Genomic DNA, 27,963 nt, shown 5'->3' on the forward strand with positions numbered 1-27,963 from the left:
AAGCATAACATCATCAGCATACATGCATATTTTGAAATATGAAACCAATAATGGGTAACCAGAGATATCCGAATGTGATCTTATTGCAATTGCCAACGGTTCCAATACTAGCGCAAATAATAAGGCCGAAAGAGAACAACCCTAATGGGTGCCCCTGCCCAGTGTAAAAAAATCAGAGTTGCAGCCTGGAAGCCTTAATCTTGTTTTTGGGGAGTTGTATAAGGCATGTACGCCAGACAGAAACTCGTCACTAAAGCCCATCCTCTGCAGCAATGAAAACAAATAGGGCTAGAGAACACTATCAAAGGCCTTGTTTATGTCCAGGCTCAGCAACAAAACTTCTTTAGAATGCAAATTGGCATCCTGAATAACTTTTAATGTGAGATGAATGTTATCCATGATAAGTCTGTCTGGGATAAATCCCGATTGGTCCGGAGCAACCAAAGAGGAGATAATAGGGGCCAACCTATGTGCCAGAATGCAGCTGAATATTTTCAAGTCATTGTTCATTACCAAGATTGGTCTATAAATTTGAGGTAGATGATGGTCTTTTAGTGGTTTAGGTAATAGAGATATGTTAGCCAACAGCATCTCCTCAGGAAACCTACCTCCCTGCAAAACAACATTAAATAAAGATATTAAAAAGGGAGCTAACGTAAGGGCGAAATGTTTATAATAACTGGCAGTAAACCCATCAGGGCCCGGTACTGTGGAAGTTTTTAGTGCGCTAATCGCACTGGTTATTTCCTCCAAAGTGCATGGGGCATTGAGAGAGGATATCTGAGAGGGTGTGAGAGCTAGGAGGGGTAAAGAATCTAGCCATGAGCAGTTTGGGGAAAGGAAGTTGATTGCGTGGGAGCTAATAGGTTGGAATAGAAATGTTCAAAAATACCCAGGACTTCATGAGGAAGAGAGGAGACACTGCTGGATTTAGTACGTAACTTATAGATGTGTGGGGGTCGTATATAATGGTTTAATTTCCGTGTGAACATAGTAGACGCTGAGTTACTATGTAATAAAAAGGAGGCCTTCGACCAGCATAGAGCTTTTTCAGTTTTCTGGGAAAGCAAAGCATTCAATTTTAAACGCTTTTGTGATAACAACTTTTTGTTAAGGAGAGATGGATTACCAACATGAGCTCTATAATGTGCTTCTTATTCTCGGGTAAGTTTCTGAATTTGTTTCTACCATTCTCTATTTCTAGAAGAAGTCATGGAAATAAGGCGGCCCCACAGGACCGCCTTATGGGCTACCCACAGTGTGGCCGGAGAGATTACGGGAGTTGTGTTTGACTGAAAGTATTCCTGAATGGAAGTAACTTCCTCCTGGTGAGAGTTAGTATCCGTGAGCATAGAGTTGTTAAGTCACCAGGAGTAGGGGGTAGGTGCTAATCCTATAAATGTGATGGATAGCGTGATAATATTGTGATCATACCAGGGGCTTAAATGGAAATGGATGCTAGCTTTCCTACAGTTAGCTACCAGGATGGGGTAACAGTAGATATAATCTAGTCTAGCATAAGAGTCATGTGGGTGGAAGTAAAATGAATAATCTCTAGCTCCTACATTATGTGCCCTCCAGGAGTCCACCAGCTGGAGTGTATCAATTTTTTGGTAAGGGATTTTGGGAAAGCTTGGGAGGATGGTGAGAATGAGCATCGGTCTAAAAGGGAGTTAGCTACCAAATTAAAATCACCTTCCACCAGTAAATGGGGGGATAGAAACCCATCAAGAATTTTGAAAAACCGGGCAAAAAAGGATGCTTGCGCTGAATTTGGTGTATAGAAATTAGCGATCGTGAGTTCACGACCCAAGAGGGTGCCTTTAATAATGATAAATCTGCTCTCAGGGTCGCGATAAACATGTTGAACATCGAAGGGAAATGACTTGTGTAAAAAAATGGCCACGACTCTACTTTTAGTAGAGTGTAAGGTGTAGAACCCCTGTTTGTAAGATCTATGAAAATATGTCGGGTGTTTAGTGGCTGCAAAATGGGTTTCCTGTAGTAAAATAATTTTTGCCCCTAGGCGTTTATATTGAAGGAAGGCAGTTTTGCGCTTATTTGGTGAGTTGAAACCCTGGACATTATGTTAAATACACTGGATTACCATGGCAAACAAGAATCATATCTATCAGCATTATAGTATTCATTTGAAAGGTATCCCATATAGTTTGTCTAAAGAGTGGACCATACAGATCCACATCAGACAAGGCTAAATCCGCCAGTATCAATTTTTTGGAGCATCCAAGCCCCAATATGGGGGCCAGGACGTCCACAATTGGCGTATAAGCAACATCATGTACCAAAATTGTCAAAGAAATAGTAACATAAATCAATAGAATTGGAGCTTTAAGAGCTCCTACAACTAAAGAAATCGCTATTAACCATGGATCAGGCTGGGCTAACTGCCATACCTGAAAATACGTAAGAATCAAACATCAAAGGGCCAATCGGGCCCAAACTCTGCCGTCGTGAAACACGGGGAACGGAGCAGCCACCCCTCAACTGGGCAGTGACATCTCTGGCCATGCTAGGCTGCAGGTTGGGGTCACGTGTCCAAGTGTTCTAAAACATTAGCATACGGGCGGTAAAGTAAAGGTCTGAAGACCTCTGTTGATCTTTTGCTTGACCAGATAGATGAAGAGGAAATCAAACATAATAAACGTATGAGTATGAAGAGATCTCAGCCTTGACCAAAAAGCCATCCAAAGGGTGTATGACATACAAATGAGCAGAATCCTTTCATTCTCGTTCTTGCCTGACTCTCCTCCTTTCCCTTTGTGGAGATGGAGTATGCAAAATGGGGGATACCCGAGGAGTGGACGGTGGACGTTGAGGTGAGGGAGCGTCTGCCAGGCCTAATTTTGCAAGGATTTCTCGGCCTTCAGGAAGAGATATAGCTACATATGTGCTACCATTTTGTGGGACTATCAGCTTAAAGGGGAAGCCCCATTTGTAGCGGATACGAGCTGAAAAAAGGGTAGATTTGATTTCCTTCATTTTTCTGCATTTCTCCAATGTGGCCGGAGAGACATCCGGAAATATTTGCAATGTTGAACCTTCAAAAGTGATCATTGAAGTATTGTGAGCAGCCCTGAGTATATCTTCTGTGGTCAGGAAATCTTTCATAGACAGGACAATGTTGCGAGGCGGTTTATCATTAGGAGGTTTTATGCACAGAGCTCTATGGATGTGATCAGAAAACGAAGGATCCAGTATCGTGGTCTGGGAGGAGGGACCTAAATAACTTGGTTGTGGCCTGTGAAAGGTCAGTCACAGTCTCTGGGACTCCCTGAATTCGTAGATTATGTCTGCGGTTGCGCTTGCCCAGATCCTCAACCCGCGCCTGCAGCTGTGTAAAGGCTGTCTGCAAGTGATCGTGATTTCTGGACAGCTCGCCATATGCTAAGCTGAGCTTGTCATGTTTTGTTTCTAAACAGTCAGTTCTGCAACCTAACGCAGCTATTTCCTGAGAGAGGACGTTTGTGCTCTTGTGGAGTTCTGATTGGAATTTAGCAGCTAACTTGGTGTACATAGTTTCCAGGCAAGATTCCAAATCCCCCTTTGTAAGTTGCTGTGCGTATTCACTGTACTGAGCTGAAGGATGGGCTGTGGTATGCTATATGGAACCGGAAGGACATGCTCGTTCTGTGGTATCTTGAGACATGCTGCAAATCTCGTGCGTTTTCATTAGATATGTCGTAAGGGATTTTTGAGCATTACCCCTACTTTTTTTTTTGGTGGACGGCATGCAGGAAGTCTCCTGGGGGTGATCAATTGAATTTTATATAACCAAGGATAGTAGTGACCCCAGGGGACCTATAACGCCCGGTACTAGTGCAAGAGTATAGTTACATAGATGCAATCAGGCATCTAAACACAATTTCCATATTGTAAAAATCAGATTCAACATATGGGTTTAATAAGTGGATATCAGCTGTGTGGCTATATGCAATAAGGGTCAGAGAACCAGAAACTGGCTCAACCACTGTAATTGGGCAAGATAAGGCACAGATGACCGCCTGGCACAGGATCTCCAGGACTCCAGAATCCAGAGCTGGTCAGATGGGGTGTAGGGAACCCAGATACCTGACTCCCAGGCAGTTGCAGGCCAGCCACAAGCTTCTGGGCCCAATAGGGGCTACGTTTACGGTGATATAGGCCCCAGACACCTGTCACAGTCCCTGGGGCACTGGTAGGGGATCTGATGGGTGCTGGCTGTACTCCCCCTGCTGGCTGTACTCACGATTGAGCTGGATGGTGTCCAGAACAGGGGCCTGGCTATATTGTGGCAGGCTGCGGTAGGCCCTAACAGGCCAGGTATGCCAGCTGCTGCAGAGAGGGGCCAATTGCAATCCTCTCCCCTCTTCCAGGTGTGGGGAGGGTCGGAAAGGCCTCTGGTGCCCACCAGAGGCTCCCCACTGTTCAGATGGCAGCAGATTATGCGAGGAGGAGAGATCGAGGTAGGCCGTGGTAGACCGCACCGAGCCAAGTGTGTCTGCCGCCACAGAGAGGGGCCAAAGTTGCACTGCTCCCCTCATCTAGATGCGGGCAGGGTCGGGGAGAACTTCGGTGCCCGCCGATGGCTCCCTGCTGCCGGATGGCATCGCCATCTTGGACACGTCCCTGTATATTGGATTATTATCCTAAAGGCTTTTGGTTATTTTATTTAGGGTAAGAGTATTTATTCTAGCCACATAGAAGTGCTCACGGGGTGTTTTCACTTTGTCACGTGTTTCACAGTTTTTCACATATTGGCAATTTATGTATATATATTATGATCATTTGAATATTAAGAATAATACACTATCCAGTCTCTTATATATTTTTTGGAGGCACATGGTGGAAATCAACCATACTTTTGGATAATTGTATTGAAGAAAAAAGAATTGAGAAGACTCACTAACACTAAGAGGGTTTTATTATTCATTATGATTATATTATGTTACCAGTTTAGATGTAAATTGGGCTTTGTGTAGTTCTGATTTAGATTTGTTGTAGTAGGTTATCACATGTGCATACAGCTCACAAAATAAGTCAAAAACACATTAGTAACCCTTACAGTGCCATGCAAAAATCAATACATTGGCAAACAAAATACAATATGAGACCGAAACAGGAAATAAAATATTTTTATTGAATATTTGCTGAATATGTCAAGGTTTTTAACAACGACCTGAAAACTCTACTGTGGGAACCACTACACAAAGTGAAACTAAATTATAACCACTTCATCAAAAATGAAGGCTTACACAGCAAACTTTGTTAGCCCGCGGGTCACGAGCAGTATGGCAAGAGAAAACACCCGAACATTTCTACGAGATACAAGAGAGAAACTCACACATAGAAACACTCAAGCAGGCAGTAAGTATAGACAAAGGCAACTAGGATTTCTACAGCATCAGATTCTAATACTTTACACAGCTTTGTCCAAAAGGTAGATGTGGCTTTTTTTATGGATTAAACCATATACTGATCAAATAGCAGGTTCAGTATACAAATTTTTGTTGTGTGATAAGTTTAGGCAGTACATCAAGAGATATCAAAGCATCTTGGGTGGTATGAACCTGCATTTTGAGCATACCTGTTAGACATATACACATAGGTTGAGAAAACAAAATAAGCTGAAATAGTATGATGAACTTTGGTCGGTGTAGTTATTTTAGATATGTGTCACCTTACTATTTCAGATTATGCAGCATACAATTTGTCCCTTTTAGGGTATGTACACACTTATGGGGTTCCTTAAAAAAACACTCAGACGGTCTGGCTATACTGTGATGCCTAAAATAGGGTAGACAGTTACTTTGAATGGACTCTGCCTTACACATGAAAAATAAGAATTGTCATATCTATAGTTTGATCATTTTTGGAAAACATGACAAAATACACATATTCTGTCCCTATCAAGGTAACTTTATACAGCATTCAGCTTCTTCAGTCCAGCAGCACAAAGATCAATGGCAAAGTACAGACAGCAGCAATCCACAGCAACCAATCAGACATCAGCTTACTTAAATCAGAGGTATGAAAGATTATTGGTGATTGGTTGCTAAGGAATGCAATTTTTTTTAGTTTGTTCATTGGCTTGACTAAGTATCATCATGAAAAAGCATTCCCCTGTCAAATTGCTCTAGTGTGTACATACCCTAATTTGTGCCTTTCAAAAACCAATACAGCAGGGTACCTACTGTTGTTACCATTCAAAGCAGCTATGGGAAACCTTTGGTCCCAACAGTTACTGAGGAACTACATATCCTTGCATGACCTGACAGCAAATGACCCACAGTGTGAGCTTGGACCTGCAATTCGTCAGTGGGCAGATTGCCCAAAAGTGTTTTGGAGTAAGTCTATTTCTGACACACTGTACAATATGTAGCGAAATAATCTGTCAGGAATATATTACAATCACATGCAACAGTACTGATTTTCAACAATACCAATTGCTAAAATTAAAATCGTATATTTTACCTTGTCAGTAGAAAATGATATAATTTTTCATGGACACCCTTTAAAAAACTAAATGCAAGGTAACTTGAGGACATATTCTCTACTTTGTACCCATCTTACCATTTTATAAGAAAAAAAGACAAATACAAATCCCATTCACATTCTGTGCAATGAAAAAACTGGACAGTAAGGGGTTTATTTACTAAAGCTGGAGAGTCCAAAATCAGACTCCCTTCTGCATAGAAACCAATCAGCTTCCAGGTTTCATTGCCAAAGCTTCATTGAACAAGCTGAGGTTAGAAGCTGATTGGTTTCTATGCAGAAGGGAGTCTGATTTTGGACTCTCCAGCTTTAGTAGATAAACCCCTAAATGTTTATTGTATCCTGTTGTCCAAGGTCTATCCACCAAATGATATGCATAAAGGATATAATCTACAATATTCATTGATATTTATATATTATTTATAATATATATAGATAGATAATTTATGGGCTATATTGCACAGTGCTCAATACATTGCTGTGTGATCTACCTATTCTATGACCAAGATCCAGCATAGCTCCCAGTTCCGAATTGGTCCGTAGTAACCTGTTTGTGCTATGCTCTCCTGCAGCAGTGCAGTAGAAAGAGATGGCAGTATCAGTACAATATCACTATAGAATTAATTGATTGCTATTCACTGAGAGAACTAAGTTTTATCTAAGCACACACGGCAGTCACAGTGATACACAGAGCAGTCGTTTAAGACTTATGGAATGACTAATAGCTTCATAATAGTGCCATTTACTACATAATAACATTGAAAACATTTAAAAACTCCTCCTGAAATGAGCATCTAGTATACACAAGAGGGTGCTCCAGTTTGCTAGCACTTGTTCTTTGTTTTATACCATTTTTAAAGGACAAATTAAAACTCATTATACAAATAGTAAATATATATAAAAAAGGTCACTAGCTGTTTTGGCTTACTTGAAGTGCATTCAGAATTATGGCTAAATTAGTTTAGTCTTTTTATATATATATATATATATAATAGATAGATAGATAGAGCGAGGGGGAGAGAGAGAGGAGAGAGAGAGAGAGAGAGAGTCACAATACTGTTTGTTAACTATGAAGACATGACTGTGTATTCATTGCACGATGCTTTCCAGCAATGCTCAGTATGCCTCACAATCTGTCATTATCACAAGATTTTTTTTTTTCACAACAAACACACACATATATGAAATATGTCATGTGTAAACACATGGATAAATCACAAGATGTACATTCTATGTAAAGCTAAAATTTACAGAATTGAGTGAGGGTTGTCAGCATATATCATGAGATGTCATAATCATCTTGGCACTAGCCATTCCAATATATATATATATATATATATATATATATATATATATATATTTGCAACCCATTCGCTCATATCTAACAAATGCAATTTTAGCTTTGGTTTTTTCAACACATTAATATATATATATATACACCGATAGCATGGCATCTAGTGACCAGATCTCTTGAGGACAGTCATGCATTTTTATCTGATCAAACTTTGTTGCTCCTGACTGTAATCTACACGTATATGAACTTGAAAATGTGGAATGTTGCCTGTCTTGTATTCAAATGTATCTGGCCAACCTTAGATTTAAGTTGTCCTTTAAGATGTCAGTGCAACTTTACTAGTGCCTTATAAGTTGGAATTTCTCCTGGAATGTGGGCGATACAATAACCTGTAATATTATCAGCTCTTCTATATTTAGTCAATTTACATTTTCTTTTAAAATAGAACATCTTATTAAAAACATTGAAGTATACACATAATAAGAAACGCTTACAACATACAAATACACGGACTAGAAATCAATGTTGGCATACTGTTATATACAAGAGTGTGTTAACAACAAATTGATTCATGCTCTATCTACACATCATATTGCTTAAAAGAAGAGTAAGAGGGCAATTTGTGGTGCACAACTGGGTTTCTTTTGGAGAAGGACATTTAAATTTGTGCAAATAAAATGAATTAGGTACAAATGACCTGAATCAGGTATGCATTGAAAGACATGAAAGGACCCATACTACTGAGGTATTTACATATACTGGCTAAAGAGCACTATGTGGGCAACAGCAGATTGAATTTGTTTTTATTTCTTCACTCCAAGCATTACATCTACTTCCTCCTCAGGTTGTAAAGTGTGCCACTGTGCAATGGGTCGTCGAGGGTTGGCCAACATGTCTGACCAATGCCGAAGTTCCGCGCCAGTGCTGTTATATCCTACAAACACCTTTCCAATAGCATCGTTTTTGCCAATCTTGTCATAGTCCAAAACTGTCACAACCACCTGCACTTTCTATAAAAGAAAGGAAATAAATATGAGCATCTAAAGAAAAAAAAACACATCTAACACATTTAGTATAGTTTAGTATAGCTAAACTTTTAAAACATATCTATTACTAGCCAACCTTTCTGGTTTAGTCAGTGTAGTTAACCTCCTGCTAAGCAATAGTTAAACAGTATTTAAACCCAACATTTCATATTCTTGATATGCATTAGCTGTACCATGTACGTGTATGAAAAAGCATCCTGTTCTCTTTGTTGTTTTAATTTACCTTAGTAAAATATATATTCACTTTGAATACCTGGTCATGGACAAAGGATAAAAAAAAAATGGATGGCTTGTGAACATTCATTTTGCTAAGTGAATTGTCTCTGCTTCTTTATTAATGAACCCAATTGCCAACAACGACCCATTCCATAAAGTACAGAATACCCTACTACTGGTCATCTTTTACCTTTCTGTTTCAAATCACTTACCAGCTTTTTTCAAAAGTAGATTACATGAGGTTATATCATATAATCTACGGAATGGGTAATGTTGGAGGATCTATAGAATGGGAACTATAGTGTTTTCAAAGTTTTTGGGCACATGTATAAAACAGATGAATCAAATGTATGTTTTATCAATGTATGATCATGTAGTAAACACTTTGTTTAACTGCTTGCCACTTGCAATCTGGACACACGGTCACTGCCAAATTCTTGCTGAATGAATGGTAATCTACATTCAGTTTTGGAACTAGTTTAGGGACTGCATTGTCTCTGACACTACTGATCTTGCAATAATTTGGGACCACACTGAGCGGGCCCTCATTTTGTTATTATAAGCCAATCAAAGTGATCACATGGGTTGTATATAAAACAGACCTGCTGCCTCAGCTGTCATTGTGCTTCACACAAGAAGAGGCACATTGACAGCTGAAGCTGGCAGGCTGCAGCTCCTAAAGTGAAATACAGACTGTACAAAACTGAAACATTTAAATAACATTAAATAATATTTAAATAATTAAAAGCGGTAAGTATAAATTGTGTACAGCCTAAAATATCATCAATGTAAGCAATTTACAAATTAAAAATCGTATATGTCAAAATAAAATTGTATATGTCTTAAAAACATAAAAAATATTTAGGCAGGTAAGTTATTTATAGCTATAGGAAAATGAATGTATTAAATGGTTAAATTCATAGTTTGCAATCATCTGTTTAAAAGGGGAAGCTTTTGGATCTTCACATCTCAATAAAGAATAACCTCTTCCAGCTGACATGGCACACATACAGTGGGGATCAAAAGTTTGGGCACCCCAGCTAAAAATTTGTATTAATGTGCATAAAGAAGCCAAGGAAAGATGGAAAAATCTCCAAAAGGCATCAAATTACAGATTAGACATTCTTATAATATGTCAACAAAAGTTAGATTTTATTTCCATCATTTACACTTTCAAAATAACAGAAAACAAAAAAATGGTGTCTGTAAATGTTTGGGCACCCTGCAGAATTTATAGCATGCACTGCCCCCTTTGCCAAGCTGAGACCTGCCAGTGTCATGGATTGTTCTCAATCATCGTCTGGGAAGACCAGGTGATGTCAATCTCAAAGGTTTTAAATGCCCAGACTCATCTGACCTTGCCCCAACAATCAGCACCATGGGTTCTTCTAAGCAGTTGTCTAGAAAACTGAAACTGAAAATAGTTGACGCTCACAAAGCTGGAGAAGGCTATAAGAAGATAGCAAAGCGTTTTCAGATGTCAATATCCTCTGTTCGGAATGTAATTAAGAAATGGCAGTCATCAGGAACAGTGGAAGTTAAAGCAACATCTGGAAGACCAAGAAAAATATCAGACAGAACAGCTCGCAGGATTGTGAGAAAAACAATTCAAAACCCACGTTTGACTGCACGATCCCTCCAGAAAGATCTGGCAGACACTGGAGTTGTGGTACACTATTCCACTATAAAGAGATACTTGTACAAATATGGTCTTCATGGAAGAGTCATCAGAAGAAAACCTCTTCTACGTCCTCACCACAAAAATAATCGTTTGAACTTTGCAAATGAACATATAGACAAGCCTGATGCATTTTGGAAACAAGTTCTGTGGACCGATGAGGTTATAATTGAACTTTTTGGCCGGAATGAGCAAAGGTACGTTTGGAGAAGAAGGGGCACAGAATTTAATGAAAAGAACCTCTGTCCAACTGTTAAGCATGGGGTTGGATCAATCATGCTTTGGGGTTGTGTTGCAGCCAGTGGCACAGGGAACATCTCACGAGTAGAAGGAAAAATGGATTCAATAAAATTTCAGCAAATTTTGGATGGTAACTTGATGCCATCTGTGAAAAAGCTGAAGTTAAAGAGAGGATGGCTTCTACAAATGGATAATGATCCTAAACACACCTCGATATCCATGGGGGATTACATCAAGAGGCGTAAACTGAAGGTTTTGCCATGGCCTTCACAATCTCCTGACCTCAACATAATTGAAAATATATGGATAGACCTTAAAAGAGCGGTGCGTGACAGACAGCCCAGAAATCTCAAAGAACTGGAAGACTTTTGTAAGGAAGAATGGGCAAAGATACCTCAAACAAGAATTGAAAGACTCTTGGCTGGCTACAAAAAGCGTTTACAAGCTGTGATACTTGCCAAAGGGGGCAATACAAGATATTAACTCTGCAGGGTGCCCAATCTTTTGCAGACGCCTTTTTCTTGTTTTCTGTTATTTTGAAAGTGTAAATGATGGAAATAAAATCTAACTTTTGTTGATATATTATAAGAATGTCTAATCTGTAATTTGATGCCTTTTGGAGATTTTTCCATCTTTCCTTGGCTTCTTTATGCACATTAATACAAATTTTTAGCTGGGGTGCCCAAACTTTCGATCCCCACTGTATGTTTCCTCTAGGTGGGTGGGCTTTAACCACTTGCCTAATGGGCCCTTATAACCCCTTCGTGCCCAGGCCAATTTTCAACTTTCAGCGCTGTTGCATTTTGAATGAAAATTGTGCAGTCATGCAACACTGTACCCATATGAAATTTTTATGATTGGTTTCAGACACATAGAGATTTCTTTTGGTGGTATTTAATCACCACTGGGTTTTTTATTTTTTGCACTATAACCAAAAAAGTGCAAAAAAGTTTTTCTTTGTTTCTATTTTAAAATTTAGCAAACAGGTAATTTTTCTCCTTCACTGATGTGCGTTGATGAGGCTGCACTGATAGGCATCACTGATGGGCACTGATGAGGTGGCATGGATAGACAGCACTGATGGGCACTGATAGGCTGCACTGATGAGGTGGCACTGATGAGGCGGCACTGGTGGACATTGATGAGGAGGCACTGATTATGCTGCACTGATATGCAGCAATGATGGTCACTGATAGGCGGCACTGATGGTCACTGATAGGCAGCACTAATGGGCACTGTTGGGCAACACTGACGGGTGGCACTGACTGAAGGCACTGACTGACAGCCCTGACTGGCACTGTTGGGTAATGACGGGCAGCACTGATGGGCACTGATGGGTGCAACTGCTGTGCAGCACTGATGGGTGGCATTGATGGGTGGCACTGCTGGGCACTGATGGGTGGCACTGCTGGGCAGCACTGCAGGGCACAGACCATCAGTGCCCTAATGATCAATGCCGATCTGCTCTGTGACAGCTGACGGTTATCAGCAGTATTTTCCTCACACTGTGACAGCGTGAGGAAAGCGCTGCTGATAACCTACAACTGTATTTACTCCATGATCTGCTGTTTCATTTGACACAGCTGATCACGTGGTATAAGGCCGCTGTGATTGCCCTTTTACCTCATCACATGATCAGCTGTGTCCATAGGATACAGCGATCACAGAGATCACCGGGTGCGCACCCCTGGGGGCACGGGAGGGCGTGTTCTGGAAGGACATCCTATGACGCCCTCCTACAACTGGGTAATCGCGCTGTAGCCATCATTCGGCTATAGCGTGATTACTAAGTGGTTAATGCTGAGCATCTGCATATGTCTGTCTATTGGTAAACGATTTACTGTGCTGAGAATGCATTCACTGCGTGCTCCCAGCACAGTAACCAACATGTATGTGGATTTTGGAGGGGACCCCACACCATTTTAAAATAAAAATTTGGCTTGGTGGTTGCTCTTAACCTGTTCCCGCCCAGCAAATAGCAGGATGACAGCCGAGCGGGACTCGCCTGCAAGGCCGCGCTGTGGCGAGATCTGTCACCGGCTGTGTACCTCAGACACAGCTGATGACAGATCTGTGTACCATCCACTGTCAGTACCACCTGACCTGCTGTGACCAGTCACAGCAGGTCACCTGACAATTGTAAACAATGGATGGCTTCCTTTCATGCCATCCATTGTATACAATCGTGTCACTAGCTGTATCACAGTGATCACATGTATAGACTGGGCCAATCACAGCCCATCTGTGTCATGTGATTATCCATGGCCAATCACATCTAATCACAACAAAAGACCTGAATGAATAGATTTCATTCAGGTAAATGCTTGCATATAGCAAAGAAATTCTTTGCTATAAGCAATCATAATGTGTAAAAAAAAATTACTGATCACTTCCCCAAAGTAGTACAATGTTACTATGGTAACATTATACTACTCTGGTCACAGTGTATTATGAAAATTTTTTTTTAAAAAAAGTTATAAAAAATAAAAACAATTATCTTACTGCATATGTGGTAAGATACCGCTTTGTGAATTGTCCTTAGAGTCTCTGTAGTAATGATTGGTGGCCAGAGACCATGTGACCTAGACTGGTTAGGCTCTGGAATAGCTTTGTTATGGGAAGAAAGTAGAATTTTCTCAAAATAGTAATGTGACTTGGAAATGTTGCCATATGCCTTATACATTTATTTGAAGTGTGAGTTTTATTGATAGATCCACTTTAAAAAAAACTATGAAGAGAATATTCTGGCTCTGTGAACCAACCAATATAATGTTATCCCTGATGACAATGAATATATGACTCTTCAGTTTTCATATCTGGAAAAAAGCTCCACGGATTCATATCACATATCTATTCCATGGCAGGCAGATTATGATAAGGCAAATTACCTGTCAAATGTGACGCGGAGAAGAGAAGAAAAATCTCATTTGCTTTTATCAATATAACATTTATCAGGACACCTCTTACTATTTAGTCCTTGATGTTCTTATTAGAGCCTGTATTATTTAAACACAATGTCATGTATGGGTTTGGCACTCCTATAATGACTTATTGCTCAGGATGGAAAGTTCAGACCTTTCTTTTTTAATATAATGGTAGATAAAAAGGCACACTAATTAGTAAAAAGTGACTGAATAGTGCAAGAAGCCTGCACCCATGTTTTACCCTGTTCAACGCTACATCCATAGTTAATAAGGTTTTAAGTAGGATTCAGCAGAGTCATTTTCAAGGTCATCTGAGAACATGAAGAATATGGTAATTTAAAGCCTTAATACATGTGTTTGAAAATAGAACAAAGCAGAAAACATGTTTGGATGCTCTAAGGTGATGTTTTAGATTACCTGAATTTGTTCAAATGGTACTTCAAAGCTGAAAGACTCATTGTAATAGGGATTAAGAGTATTCTTCTTAATAGTTGTCTTCTTTTTCTTCAGTCTCTTACCATTCTGCATGAGATGAATTTTCACATAGGGATCTGAAAAGATTTAAATTTAATTATGAGTATGTAAACTGAATGCAAAGGTCTGAAAAAAAGGTATTTAACATTTCTGTGCAAACAAATGTTAGCAGTGGATAATAATACTGATGATAATAGTTAGCCTGTGTTAAACAATCCTGCATAGGAATTTGTGTGCCTCAAGAAGTCAATGGGATGAATCTGACAGTTGTCTACACAAGAGCTAAAAGCTGACCTTCAGGCAGATATAAAAGACATAAATTATTGCAGCTCCGTTATCATAAATAAATGATTAAAGTGATTGTAAACCTTTACATATACCCAGTGGAGTGACTAACCTCAGGTTATATGCAGAGATGAAACAAATCCTCCTGCATTAGTTGTACCTGTTTATCTGCAGCCTTCTCCCCTCTTCAGCTGTTCAAAGTGTCCAGCTTACACAGAATTTTTGAGCTTCAGGAGGCAGGGGGCGGGGATCTGTTGTCACACACTGCATAGAGCAGGGAACTGAGTGTAATCTAAGACCTAAGTGGAGGAAATGGACACACCCCCTTCTACACAGTGTCAAACATCCAGGAAGTCAATCATCTGCTGTGTGCTGGAGGGAGGTTGGGACTTTCTCCCACAACTGTATGGTGTCAGCATAGACTGTCAGAAGTGACTTAAGCAAAAAGGAATGACAGAGTAGACAGAAACTTTACTAGGTGCTTTTGGGTTTAGGCAAGCACGCATTATAGAAGGGTATGCTTTGTTCATTTTTTATTTCAGGGGTTTACAAGCACTTTAAATGCATTTTGTTAATATGAGCAGTATACTTAATATTAGCCTCTTGCATTCTACTGCAGTGCAGCTCAGATCCTCCTCTTCTTGGGTCCCCCACCAGCACTATTTGCCCCCCCCCTCCATTCACACACAGAGCTATGGCTTGGCCCCACCCCTCCCTGTCCTGATTGGCTCACTGGCTGTGACTGACAGCAGCGGGAGCCAATGGCTCCTGTTGCTGCTCAGCCAATCAGGATTGAGAGTTCCCAGAGAGCCGTGGACATTGTGGCTCTCGTGCACATCCCTGGATCAGTATGGTACTCATAGAAGTGTTAGGGGGGTGGGGGGGGGCTGCTACGCACAGAACGTTTTTTATCTTCATGCATACAAAGGTATGCATAAAGGTAAAAAAAACCTTGAGCCTTTAGAACCACTTTAATCTAAACAAAGAAAGGAGCAATCCCACTTCTGACAGTTTTCTCTAGAGCCCCCAGTGAGAAATGTCCCCTCTACTCTTGTTTTGGTGACATATATAAACTTTTAGATTGCCTTTCACTGTCTGTCCCAGGGATAACAGTTGCCAGGGAGAATGAGCCCCACAAATGGGAATACAGACTGCGCTAAATTTATGTCCACACTGTTTAAAACTTTCCATTTTGTTAATATTACGAGTGTAGCTTGTGCATTATTCTGTCTTTACTTACACTACTGCTGCTTCCAGCAGAATCAAGCCCTAGTGACCTTGCATTGGAAATCTGTGATATATGTGAGTAAGGGGAGGAGACGATCATCATGACATTTCTTTATATTTCAGCTTCTTTACTTCCTGCTTCCTTCACTTCTCAGTGGAAGCCCTCTTTAAGCCAGTCACTGCATACACTTTCATTTTACACCAACAGCATTGTAATGGCAGCAATAGTTATATTTGAGAATCCAATATGAGCTTATTTGAAAAATCTCCTTTCATGTTGTGAGTGCTGCCTTTTTGGGGATCTCTTTCCACAACTTCATGGATTCCCTGCAAGCCTTGCAGCTTCTTCCCTGCTATTTACATTCAATTTCTAAGAACTATATATCCCATGGTACCTTGCTGGCCGCAATCAGTGATTCCTGTACTGACTCCACCTCCTGAAACTCCTCCACTCAGCACCTCTGTAGTTCAGAAGGCAGGCTCTGTAAAATGTGTGACACAGCAGGGCTACACACAGGGCATAGTGAATATTTGAAACAGGAATATATGATTTTACATTTTGTCCATATATATGTTTTAAAACTTTTTATTTTGTTTTATACTGAGCAGGGAAGGGTTTTATTGTTTTCTGTGTCACTACTAGGGAGATTTCCCCTTGTTTCTTGAGAGGAAGTAATGGCTTGTTTCTTCAAAAAGCAAAACATAAAAATACATTTTGAGTAGAATGAGGAAGTTTCTGAACTTCCACAATCTTTTTATTGCTCTCTGTTTCCTCCAGTGCAAGTGACAACCTCTCCCTCAATAATTTGTAATATAGTATAACTCTTCCCCACTTTATTAAAAATGGATTGAATTAAGCTGGCCATACACTAGTAGAATTTCATTCAAAAAAATTAGTTTTAAGAATGTTTGAATTTCTGAAAGTTAATATGGTCAAATCAATGTTGATTTTCTACCACAATGATGAGAAAACTGGAAGGTGCAGGATGACACAAAATTCTCAAATGAATACATTTGTAATAGTGAATGTGACTTTTGTTTGGGAAAGTCCATTGATTCCAAGTCCAAATGTTAAAGTAAACTTTTCTGAAGTGCTTTTGAACGACATTCATCAAGTTCTCAAATATACTTATGAGAAATTTCTTACAGTGCATGGCCAGCCTTAGATTTTAAAGTGGATGTAGAGGAAGAAGGATTTTTTTTTACATTAATGCATTCTCTGTTTTAAGGTATTAAACCTGCTGTGACCAGCTCCCCTCTCAGCCCCCGCTAATTATGTTGTACTTAACTGAGCTTGATTTCAAACCAGAGCTGTGCCCAAGAGCAGCAGCTCTGTTCTCTCTCTCCTCACTGGACATGGAGGCAGCAGCGACAGTCATTCACTCCTTCTGCTGTCAATCAAATCCTGTGAGGCGGGAGCAGGGAGTGGGGCCAAGCCAAGCTGTGTGTATCAATAGATACACACATCCTGGCTCGAGATCAAGCCCACACGAGTGCCCCCATAGCAAGCGGGGCACTCAGAAGGAGGAGTAGCCAGGAACACTGGCAGTTGACACCAGAAGAGGAAGTTTGGGCTGCTCTGTGCAAAACCATTACACAGAGCTGGTAAGTAGAACATGTTTATTATTTAAAAAAAACCCTTTAGAATCACTTATAGCACATATAGATAAAAGATGTGCATAATCATACATATTCAGAAAGATGTGCAGAATCTGCTGCTGAAATAAAACAGCTAAAAAAATCCTAGTCTATTTAAAGTGTAGCTTTTCGCTGTTTATTAAACAACAGAATTCTGGGCTGTTGTGCGGGACATAAACTTTTATTCTAAGTTTAACTCCATTGAATTCTTTTTATAAACTAAATGGCGTCAGAGAAGCAGCAAATTCAATTACAACTTTATAGTTGTTATTACAGACTGAAATTCCAAGCAAGAAATTTGTGATTCACCGCATGTTAGAGAATTTGCTTTTATGTGGCTTTTTTTTCTGCAGTAAAAGCTTAACAGGCAGTAAACACATTTTCTTTCCAGAAGGCACGTTCAATCGGAAAAGCTGATTGGAAATACAGTTGCATTCTAAATAGTGTTTGAATGTTCAGGCACCTGGTAAGGCACACTTTGCACTTAAAACTAAATAGTTCACTGGCCCTGAAAAATATGCTGCCCTCTTGATAACTAGTGTAGCATGAGGGAGTCTATCAAATGCATGATATAAAATATCCCAGCAGACATTGGTCTCTTGGGACACTGCAAGCGTGAATACACGCAGGAACAGATGGCTTACTATCTTCAATGAAAGGGGGAATGGACGGCTCGGTGGATTTGGAGACGTGAAAAAATCTTTAACAGCACAATCCGTTAGATCAGTGTCCAATGTTCTACACAAGATAAAGTCAGAAATACATGGAACCTTTGAGAAAAACTACATCTGAAATGAAGGCTGGGTATTTCTATTTAGCAAAATGAAAAACCTATTTGTAAAATATATTATGCAGTGACAGACGCTTTTCAATATTTTCAATGGTATGCTGCTTTGTTTGACGGTTAGCTATGTAATTGCTCAAACCAGAATGTAAAATAAACGTCAGCCTTCTTACATAGTTGGAACTGACATTCTTTTTCCTTTCTGTTATGGATAGTTAAATCTTATCATTGCCCAAATGGCATAGCATGACATAGCAACTTTCTGTAACCTTACAGGCATTCAGTAATCAGTCTAACAATCCATTTACTTGTGTACTTTGCAGACTATTACTGTAAGGAAAGGTGTGCTAGTTCATTTTCTTCAGAAATCAGCCAGAGCATAAGTAGAAATATATGCCCCCTGCCAATATACTGCAGAGAAGGACCTTTGTTCTCTGTGTGGAAACAGTGGTCTCTCTGCAGAGGTCTGACATGCCCCCTGCTTATACAGACCTAACCTATACTCCTACAGTCAGCAAAGCTCATACCTCCTAGTGACTGGATAGCTAAAGTTTTTCGTGATTTATTACTTCTTATTTTTAAGAGTGGCTCTTAGTGGGCTAACCTAAACTTATACTGTACATTAATATAATGTTGTACAAACATGAGTACAATTCACTACTATTTCAAGTGACCACCCAGGGCAGGAGTGCTCAACCTTTTGAAGAGCAAGGGCCACCTAAGTGATTTGGTAACTGGTCGTGGGCTGAAATGAAATGGAGTGGTTCAAAATTTAGATTTTTTTTATTTTGAATAGCATAATAAACATTTTCCTCCTGCAGTCACTGATTGCTGGCAAAGAGAGAGGAGAAGAAGCTAGCTTTCAGCAGTAGCAGGAGGAAAATAGAGAGGATCGGTTCTTGTATATGCCACTCTCATTGCTCCTCCTGCTTAAGTGTAAAACAGAATGTGACAGGGAGGCTGCACGGGTCCCCTGGAGAATTGACCTGGGTCACCATTGAGACTCTTGACACTACACCAGTGGTTGGGGGGGGGGGGGTAAAAACCACCTTCTCCCCAACTGCAGATGTAAACAAGCTCTTACTGTCCTGAACCCCCTTATAAGGCTGCTTTCACACTGATGCCCTGCAGTTAACCTGCATCTGCAGGTGCAGCACAGTGCACCTGCAGCATTCCTGTAGGTTGGCTGCACTTTGCCATAGACTTTTTATATTATATCTTGCATTTGTGATGCACTTTCTGCAAGCACACCAAAACTCCTGCATTCAGTCTGAGGTCAAGGGCCACATCAGAGGGCTTAGAGGGCCACATGTGGCCTGTGGACAATGGGTTGAGCACTCTTGGCTTTGGGCATATTTATAAAGCATTCAGTAGCACATTCTCTGGTTACTGTGTTATGGCACATTGGCCTGCTGCTCATTTGCTCATATTTACTGGGCATTCCCAAGTCACATTCCTACTACACTGCTCAAAACATTTTTTGCTGAAATTTCATGGCAGCAACTCAGAGTGGTACTCAGTAGTTTGTATGGCCCCCACGTGCTTGTATGCATGTCTGACAATGTTGGAGCATGCTCCTAATGAGACGACATATGGTGTCCTGACAACATAGGGAGCTGCAGAACAGTCTGAGGTGCAACCTGGTGACATTGGATGGACCAAAACATGACATCCCAGAGGTGTTCTATTGGATTTAGGTCAGGCGAGCATGGGAGCCATTTAATGGTATCAATTCTTTCATCCTCAAGGAACTGCCTGCATACTCTCACCACATGAGGCCGGGCATTGTCGTGCACCGGGAGGAATCCAGGACCCACTGCACCAGCATAGGGTCTGGCAAGGGTTCAATGGCATGGTCTAGCCTGTAGAGATCTGTGTGTCCCTCCATGGATATACCTCCCCAGACCATCACTGACCCACCACCAAAATGGTCTTGCTGAATGATGTTATAGGCAGCATATTGTTCACCATGGCTTCTCCAGCCCCTTTCACGTCTGTCACATTTGCTCAGGGTGAACCTGCTCTCATCTGTGAGAAGCATAGGGCGCCAGTGGTGGACCTGCCAATTCTGGTGTTCAATGACAAATGCCAATCGAGCTCTATGGTGCCGGGCAGTGAGCATAGGGTCCATTAGAGGACGTTGGGCCCTCAGGCCACCCTCATGATGTCTGTTTCTGATTGTTTGGACAGAGACATTCACACCAGTGGCCTGCTGGAGGTCAGTGCTCATCCTGTTCCTCCTTGCACAAAGGAGCAGATACCGGTCCTGCTGATGGGTTAAGGACCTTCTACAGCCCTGTCAAGCTCTACTGAAGTAACTGCCTGTCTCCTGGAATCTCCTCCATGCACTTGAGACTGTGCTGGGAGACACTGCAAACCTTCTGGCACATCTTGATGTGCCATCCTGGAGGAGTTGGACTACCTGTGCAACCTCTGTAGGGTGAAGGTATCACCTCATGCTGCCAGCAGTGACACTGACCCTAGTCAAATGCAAAACTAGTGAAAAACAGTCAGGAAAGATTAGTAGGGAAAATGTCAGTGGCCTCCACCTTTAAAACCATTCCTGTTTTGGGGGTCATCTCAATGTTGCCCATTTAGTGCGGCTGTTAATAATTTAATTAACACCAAAGCAGCTGAAGCAGATTAAGAACCCCCTCTGCTCCTTAACTTACCAGATCAATGTCCCAGGAATTTAATTGACTTGATGCTATACTCTGATTAAAAAGTGTTCCTTTAATTTTTTTGAGGAGTGTATATTTAACAGGGCTAATGTGTACCTAATGAATGTGACAGAAAGTGAATGGTCAGCATATTAACAATAATCTGTTGTTGTAGCTTTTATCTTGATGGCTTTTTCAAACTTAAAGTCAGCAGACTAAAGACCCATTCCTTACCAGTTGAATTCAGGGGGAACAATGATTTTAAATCATTGGGGGAAAAAAAAGCTTAATGAAAAAAAACAAGTGACTTGGAAATTCCTTATTTTGCCAGATTTTATTTAAAATCTCTTTAAAGGCTTTTATACTTCACTCTCTCACAGATTACATCAAATATCATGGTGGAAATGAAGCAAAATGTCATCATAGCCCAACAAAGCACAGCTGATCTTTTTAATTTAAGCTTGATAAATGTGCTTCCAGACTAGGTTAATATCAAAGAGACATATACACATAGACATGGAGTGATTTGTGGCATCTTTCTTAAAATAGTTGAATTAATTTCCCTTCGATTAGTGTGATACCCAGAACCCATCTTGTATAACACTAAATCCATTAGTTAATAATGATTTTTAGAGCAGTTTTCTTCCTAAGGGCTCAAAGTCATTTACAAAACATAGAAAATGTAAAGCAGCTATTGGATAAGGGTCAATGAATCCTTATACAAGACTAGACTTATACAAACAAGTGCATTTTTTTAAATAATAGAGAAGGTGGAAGTCTAAGCTACACATGAGAAGGAATTATAACTACAGGTAGAACTACAGGTTTTTTTTAACAGAGGGTTGAAGGTATCAAATCCAGGTATATGGATTTAGTAGATACTTCATATATGTTCAACAGAAGTTATTAAGTGCTTTAAAAGTCAGCATAAAATGTTTATTTTAAATTCTCCATATAAATGGCAGCAAGTGTCGGGTATGGAAAATTTGGGTAATTTGTAAATAGCAGGACACATTTGTAAACAAAAAGCTGCTGTATTCTTCACAAAGGCCTCATGCTGGTACTAAACTTGGAACGTTTGGCTCTTTTGCCAAAGTCCCTGGACACAACTCAATAAAAGCCTATGTGCCCATGCACACATAGGGGTTGATTTACTAAAACTGGAGAGAGCAAAATCTAGTGTAGCCCTGCATACAAGTCAATCAGCTTCCAGTTTTTTGTGCCAAAGCTTAACTGAACTGCTAAAGTTAGAAGCTGATTGGCTACCATGCACAGCTGCACCAGATTTTGCACTCTCCAGTTTTAGTAATTCAACCCAATAGGCTTTTACCAGAGTTTAGGAGCAGCAGTGTTTAGAGGTAGTAAATGCTCCACTCCTGAACGCAGAAGAATTGTGTTCAGGAGAGGAGAGTTTTGGCAGAAAAAAAACTTGTTGTGGCAAAAATGTATGAAAATGCACGCAAAAGCACTTTAATGCTAGATGCATTTAGCACTTGAGTGTTAATTCATCTCAATGGCCAGAATAAGTTATTATTCTGGTCAATGAAATTAATTAACACCTAAATGCTAAATGTGGTTAAATGCGGATAAATGTAGTACGTGTATTTACCAGCATCAAGCGTTTTTCTGCTTCCAGGGGAAAGGTGTCTAGGGAGCGTCCAGTGTGCATAAACCCTAATTGTTGTAGTTGTAGAACCTTTTCTGGAAGTTATTTAAACAAAGCACTACAATAATCTAGTTAAAGGATCACAAACGCTTGTATACATTTAGCAGGTCTAGAATAAGGTGCTTATTGGAAGAATGAGGATTTGACAATAGTTGACACTCGATGTCTAAATGACCCCTACCTTGTTTATGGCAGACTAATAAAGGTTATGTCTATAATTTTATCTTATAAACTCATTTCAGGCAAATAATTAATAAGACTGTGCCTTCCTCTGGATCAACTGTGGGTATATGATTATAACTCTTTTTTTTTTAGTGGTTGAACTGGATGAACTTTTGTCTTTTTTTCAGCCAGACTAACTATGTACTGAAAGTGGTTGTAAACCCTTACATATACTCAGTGAAGTGACAAGCTTCAGGTGATACACAGAAACGAAACAAATCCTCCTGTGTAAGTTTTACCTGTTTATTTGCAGCCATTTATCCTGTAGATCCTTGTAAAACTCAGAAATAAAATTCTTTTTCACAGACTCACAAAGCAGGGGGTGGGGAGCTGCAGTTACACGCTCTACAAGAGCTCTGAGAGCTGATTGGAGGGAAGGGGCACACCACCCTTCACACAGAACACAGGAACAGAACTGAGGCTGTCAATCAGCTTGAGGTCCCTCCCTGTCACATTTTTTAGCTCTTGGTGTCAGGAACCTTGTCAGAATTGTCTCATTTTCATTGCAGAGGAACTAGACAGCAGAGAGAAGTGACACTTAGTGCTTTGGAGAAAGGCAAGTAAACACTATAGAAATATTTTCTTTGTTCAGATTTAATGTCTGAAGTTTGCAACCATTTTAAAGTTTGCTTTTTTTTATAGAAAGAGTAGATAAAGTAGCTTTCATACATGAATTATGTACCGATTTGGGTCATATTCATAATACTAAAAATCATTTGGAGGAAATGTATAGCCTTGGGTGATCTATTTGATATGCCACAATGCTTGTATACTATTGATTTTTATTTTAGAATGACCTCTAGAGGAGCTCAGTGAACTGTATGCTCATTTTGTACACTTGATATATTTTTTACTTACTGGATTTATCAAGATCAGGGGCGGACTAACCATTGGAGCACTGCCCGAGGGCCCTGGGTCAGTAGGGGGCCCCATGAGATGCCCCTGGTACCTTTCATTGGCTTTTTAATAGGCTTTTTTGGGTGTGGGCAAGGACACAGGGGCCCCATGATCCCCTATTGCCTGGGGGCTCTATGAGTTGTCAGTCCACCCCTGATCATGATGGCCTTTCATTTCCATAAATTACCAGAAGGGATCAGTTTTCAATGAAGCGAAATATATAAAAAGTATGAGACTGGTGGTGATGTGTACATCCCTATGAAGCCCAGTGGTCAAGTAACAAAATGCCCCAACCTCATCACATGTGGTTCTGCCCACCTACCCATGCTTTTAGACCAAAGAAAGCCCCGCGGTTGAGGGAACTGTTTGGCGTGCGGCATCCTCCCCCCGCAACATGCTTACTTTCGGATTAACTATTATACATGGATTTACTTGAAAACTGAAGGAAGTAACCCCCTCCCCCATCCTACTTGTATTGTAAATGTGCTTTCCACTATATGTCTTATTGGGAGGTTTAGGTGGTGATGGAGTGAACTGGAATCCTTGTGTGCACATTACATTTACAGATTTCAGGTCATGCTTAATGTATATACAGTATATGATGCTTAATTGGAGTACCAACGTCCCCCCAAAAATAGCCTAACTCACTGATGTTTGCATGATATCATTCAAACTTCAATAACCTATGACTTGATCTGTGACAAGTCTAACCTTACATCTATGAGATTTATGATGGACATTTTCCATTTGGATACTTCTATTTTGTTTTGGTTTGATATTTATTAACAACCTATGTAAAAGTTATGTATTCTGCACCAGAACCTATAAATAACAATCGTCAGGGAATAATTGTTTGAGGATATACATATTCTATCAGAACTGTTTTTCACAGATGCATGGCTAGCATATCTTTATTTACTGTATTGCTTTTTAACATGCTTGTATTGAATATATTAGGCATTCATTGGTGCACCTGATAACTCTGAGCCTGAACAGAGTGTTGGGGAGTTTTTCGACATTTTAGATCCACTGACAACATTGTGATTTTATTGCAGGGTCTGGAAGGATATGTTTCATATTATGTTTTAATATAAAGAAGCTATTTGTACTTTTTGGAGAAATATAGTAGTGGTGTCATATTCCATTTTTCTTCCATTTTGTTTCCAATAGAATATGGAAGAGATAGAATCACAGGACACAGGAACATTAAGATCTGTTAATTGATACAAATGAGTTTAATTACAAATTACAGGAGCATCATAAACTTGGAATGCAATTATTTCTTACAATTTTGAGAAGGTGCCAATAATTTTGTCCAGTTCATCTTGGGGTTTTTTCGCAGAATGTGTTAGATTTGGCTTTTTGTTTCTCCAATTTTTTGTGTCATACCAATACATACAAAAGAAATAAACAGGATAATGCCAAAACATTTGTAATTGAGAAATTTTTCTGGGGCGAAGTGGTGCATTATCTGACAGAAATGCAGGGGTGCCAATATTGTTGGCCATGACTGTATGTATGTAAACAATAAATGGCAGCATATCTATTACTCCTAACTCAGGACTCCTTAAAATCCCTAAGCTGGCCATACATGATTCAACTTTTTTCTCTCAGCCAGCAGGCTGAATTTGAGGTGGATGTGGGAACCCTTCCCGCTGTGTCATATTCTGTCAGTGGGAGTTTCCTGATGACAGAATACACTGATTAGCGCTGCAGCTGATTGGCTGAATGTGCTGATCAAGGCAACATTTTCCAACAAGCTGGTCCATCAGACATCGATTGATAGATCAACGTCACATGAATGGGAACAGACATAGATGGATCGAAATTCATCCGGTTCCATCAAAACCGGCCAAATTTCTAGCCATGCATGGCCAACTCTACACTAATTATGCTTTACTTGACAGCTCTTATTTGGAGTCCTTCAACCCTCTGGTACACTAAAAGTCACAAACACATCCCCTAGGATGATGAGATGATGGATGATGGGAACTCCTCCTATTAAGTTTTTTCAGCGTACTTTTGTAGTCCTTCCAAAGATCTTTAAGTTACTTAGAATAATAAGCAGACCCTGCCATTTAACCATGCTACACTAAACACATGATCCTATTTTTGAAATAGCCTAGAGCAGTGGTCGGCAAGCCGCGGCTCGCGAGCCACATGCGGCTCTTTACCCAGTCTAATGCGGCTCTTCTGTGTGCCGGGCGCCTGCTCCCCTCCCTCCTCTCGGTCGGCCGCTCCCCTGCCTCCTCTCGGTTGGCAGCCCCAAAAGTCCGCGCGGACCTTTTAATCCGGCTTGCGGATGTGGCTGTCAGGATGTGTGTAGGCGGGGCAGCGTGCCGAACGTGAGGGGAGGGGAGCTAGGCTCCTCTCACAGTCCGCCCTGAAGACCCGAACGGCGCGGGAAGACAGCGAGAGGAACGCAAAAGGTAAGTGAATTGACACGGGGGACTTGGCTTACTAGAAGGGGGGGGGGGGGAATAGTACTGTGGGGGATGAAATACTATATGAGGGATGAATTACTTTATGAGGGATGAAATACTATATGGGGGGATGAAATACTATATGGGGGATGAATTACTATATCAGGGATGAATTACTATATGAGGGATGAAATACTATATGGGGGGATGAAATACTATATGGGGGGATGAAATACTATATGGGGGGATGAATTACTATATGAGGGATGAAATACTATATGGGGGGATGAAATACTATATGAGGGATGAAATACTATATGGGGGATGAATTACTATATGAGGGATGAATTACTGTATGAGGGATGAAATACTATATGGGGGGATGAAATACTATATGAGGGATGAAATACTATATGAGGGGATGAAATACTATATGGGGGGATGAAATACTATATGGGGGATGAAATACTATATGAGGGATGAAATACTATATGAGGGATGAAATACTATATGAGGGATGAATTACTATATGAGGGATGAAATACTATATGGGGGGATGAAATACTATATGGGGGGATGAAATACTATATGGGGGGATGAAATACTATATGAGGGATGAATTACTATATGAGGGATGAAATACTATATGGGGGGATGAAATACTATATGGGGGGATGAAATACTATATGAGGGATGAATTACTATATGGGGGGATGAAATACTATATGAGGGATGAATTACTATATGAGGGATGAAATACTATATGAGGGATGAAATACTATATGGGGGGATGAAATACTATATGAGGGATGAAATACTATATGGGGGGATGAAATACTATATGAGGGATGAAATACTATATGAGGGATGAATTACTATATGGGGGATGAAATACTATATGAGGGATGAAATACTATATGGGGGATGAAATACTATATGGGGGATGAAATACTATACGGGGGATGAAATACTATACGGGGGATGAAATACTATACGAGGGATGAAATACTATACGGGGGATGAATTGCTATGGGGGATGAATTACTATATGGGGGATGAATTACTATGGGGGATGAATTACTATATGGAGGATGAATTACTATATGGGGGATGAATTACTATATGGGGGATGAATTACTATGGGGGATGAATTACTATGGGGGATGAATTACACTATGGGGGATGAATTACACTATGGGGGATGAATTACTATATGGGGGATGAATTACTATGGGGGATGAATTACTATATGGGAGATGTATTTTCAGTTTTAAAAATGTGGCTCTCAAAATAAATTTCAATCATGGTTTTGGCGAGATTTGGCTCAGTTGAAAAAAAAGGTTGCCCACCACTGGCCTAGAGTATCTAAAGTTGGAATGCGACCTTCATCTTTTTACTTCAAAGTCCTCTGCTTCATCTTTACTTTTATATACAAAACATTATAAACAAACAAAAATACAACAGAAAATAGCAGCATTATTTTTTTTTATTTGCCACAAGTTACCAGCCTATTGCTAAATGGCTTCAAACATAGTAAAGCATGATGCCTGCCTGTGTCTTGCTAACGTTTGAACTCCAAGCTCTGCCTTTCCTTTACTGTTTGCTCTCTTTCTTGTTTTCTTAAAAACATAGACGAGTGACAAAAGAAAAACGGCCAAGTGGTCTATTAAGTCAGTTCCATTTTTTTAAAAAACATATACATATTTTATTATTTTTATTTAGTTATTTATTAAACTTTCTTGTCTGAGTAAAGATCTGTGTTTGTCCCAAGCAGGTTTGAATCCAGTTACTGTTGAT

General features: G+C 40.1%; 1 protein-coding gene across 5 annotated transcripts in view; it reads right to left on the bottom strand.

Moving 5' to 3' along the window:
* Positions 1 to 5,116: 5,116 nt before the first annotated feature.
* The window catches only part of SYT1 (synaptotagmin 1), a 627,989-nt gene continuing 605,142 nt past the window's right edge, over positions 5,117 to 27,963 (bottom strand). For all 5 annotated transcript variants that reach the window (XM_089674048.1, XM_089674049.1, XM_089674051.1 and 2 more), the window contains 2 exons: positions 14,308 to 14,441; positions 5,117 to 8,796 (listed from right to left, as the gene is read on the bottom strand). In XM_089674048.1, coding sequence (XP_089530174.1) covers positions 8,590 to 8,796; positions 14,308 to 14,441 — 341 coding nt within the window. In that variant the 3' untranslated portion in view covers positions 5,117 to 8,589. The remainder of the gene's footprint in view (positions 8,797 to 14,307; positions 14,442 to 27,963) is intronic.

Source organism: Staurois parvus, unplaced genomic scaffold (genome assembly GCF_062004578.1).
Source record: "Staurois parvus isolate SC_StPar_1 unplaced genomic scaffold, SC_StPar_1.0 ptg000147l, whole genome shotgun sequence".
NCBI lineage: Eukaryota > Metazoa > Chordata > Amphibia > Anura > Ranidae > Staurois > Staurois parvus.